The following is a 1211-nucleotide window of genomic DNA, read 5'->3' on the forward strand; positions in this document are numbered from 1 at the left end:
AAATAAGGAAAATATTTGATTTAATTCTGATTAATAAATGAATGGAAACGCGTCTTTCATCATCGCGTATTAACTCAAAGCATCGACTTCGACGTAATCGTAAATGTAGGACGACGGCGGACTATTATCGCCATCCAATATCTCCGTGGCTGTAAGTTCGATGCTCGGATGGTGCCAGACATTGGTATCATCGCCACCGGTATCCAGGCCAAGTCGTAAATTAGCTGGAGTGTTGCCGATGACGAAGTGCTCCTCGGTCAAAGGCAGAGCATTTTTTAAAAGACGCCAAATCTTCTTATTGGCGATGACGTGAACTTTCGATACCGGGAATCCGTTGAACTGCGTAGTGATCGCCAGAGTGTAAGCTCCCATATTTTCAAAGATGATCCAATCCCCGAGATCCATGTCGTGCAGCAAAACGTTTTCGACGACTTGATCTAAACAGTCGCAGGTCGGTCCCCAGATGGTCGAGGGGATCAGTTTTCCGCAACCTTTCTTCAAAGGTATCGGAGTCACGACCTGATCCTCGCACACTACACAGTTGAAAGAACCGTAAACGCCGTCGTTGATGTAGTACATGTTGTGCGTAATGACATTGGGCGAGGCTTCGTTGCTGCGGACCGAACGCTTGCTGTGAATATTGGTCGCGAGTGTAAATGCAGAGGCCACGTAGAAGCGGCCGGGTTCAGCGATTACGTGAACGGCGTCGGTGTTGAAGTACTCATCGAGCGCTTCATTGACGACGTCGGCGATCTTGTCGATGCTGGTACCTTTGTTCCCCGGGTAACCGCCGCCGATGTCCAAGAGATGTGGCTTGAAACCGATGTCCATCGCCAGGTCGAACAGCGACCTGGCGTGGCGTATGGCCCGATGATACGCGGGTGGGTCTTGACAACCGGAGCCAACGTGGAAGCTGATTCCGATCACGTCGAGACCCAGCATGCGCGCGAGATGCAGAAGATTAGGTGCCTCATAAATCGGATCGCAACCGTATTTCAGGCCCAACTGAAATTTAGCTATTTCTGCGTCGCAACGGATTCGAATGACGACCTGAAAGCCATAGGACGACCCGACCATTTTAAACGACAGAGAAAAAGCGTAACTTAAGGAAACAAGGAGAATGTTTTATGCTACCTTGGCATCGGGATGAAGTTTTTTAATCTTATGCAACTCGCTTTCGTTATCTACCGTCATTGCATCGACTCCGACAG

The 1211-nt window shown here is 49.2% G+C and overlaps 1 protein-coding gene across 1 annotated transcript; it reads right to left on the reverse strand.

The window, feature by feature from the left end:
- On the reverse strand, positions 1 to 1205 carry LOC108631434 (antizyme inhibitor 2-like). The gene is made up of 2 exons (XM_018035349.1): positions 1135 to 1205; positions 1 to 1050 (listed from the first exon to the last, which is right to left on the reverse strand). The coding sequence occupies exons 1-2, from the start codon at positions 1192 to 1194 to the stop codon at positions 70 to 72; spliced, it is 1041 nt and encodes a 346-aa protein (XP_017890838.1). The 5' UTR covers positions 1195 to 1205; the 3' UTR covers positions 1 to 69.
- Between the last annotated feature and the right edge of the window lie 6 nt (positions 1206 to 1211).

The sequence above is a fragment of the Ceratina calcarata genome, unplaced genomic scaffold (assembly GCF_001652005.2).
Source record: "Ceratina calcarata isolate Rehan_Ccalc_2016 unplaced genomic scaffold, ASM165200v1 scaffold90, whole genome shotgun sequence".
NCBI classification, from domain to species: domain Eukaryota; kingdom Metazoa; phylum Arthropoda; class Insecta; order Hymenoptera; family Apidae; genus Ceratina; species Ceratina calcarata.

Excerpts from the sequence above, each read along its gene's own strand:
- LOC108631434 (XM_018035349.1), bottom strand. The coding sequence starts at position 1,194 with ATGACGGTAGATAACGAAAGCGAGTTGCATAAGATTAAAAAACTTCAT. Across the intron at positions 1,051-1,134 it reads AACTTCATCCCGATGCCAAG|GTCGTCATTCGAATCCGTTG; the intron begins GTAGCATAAAAC and ends TATGGCTTTCAG.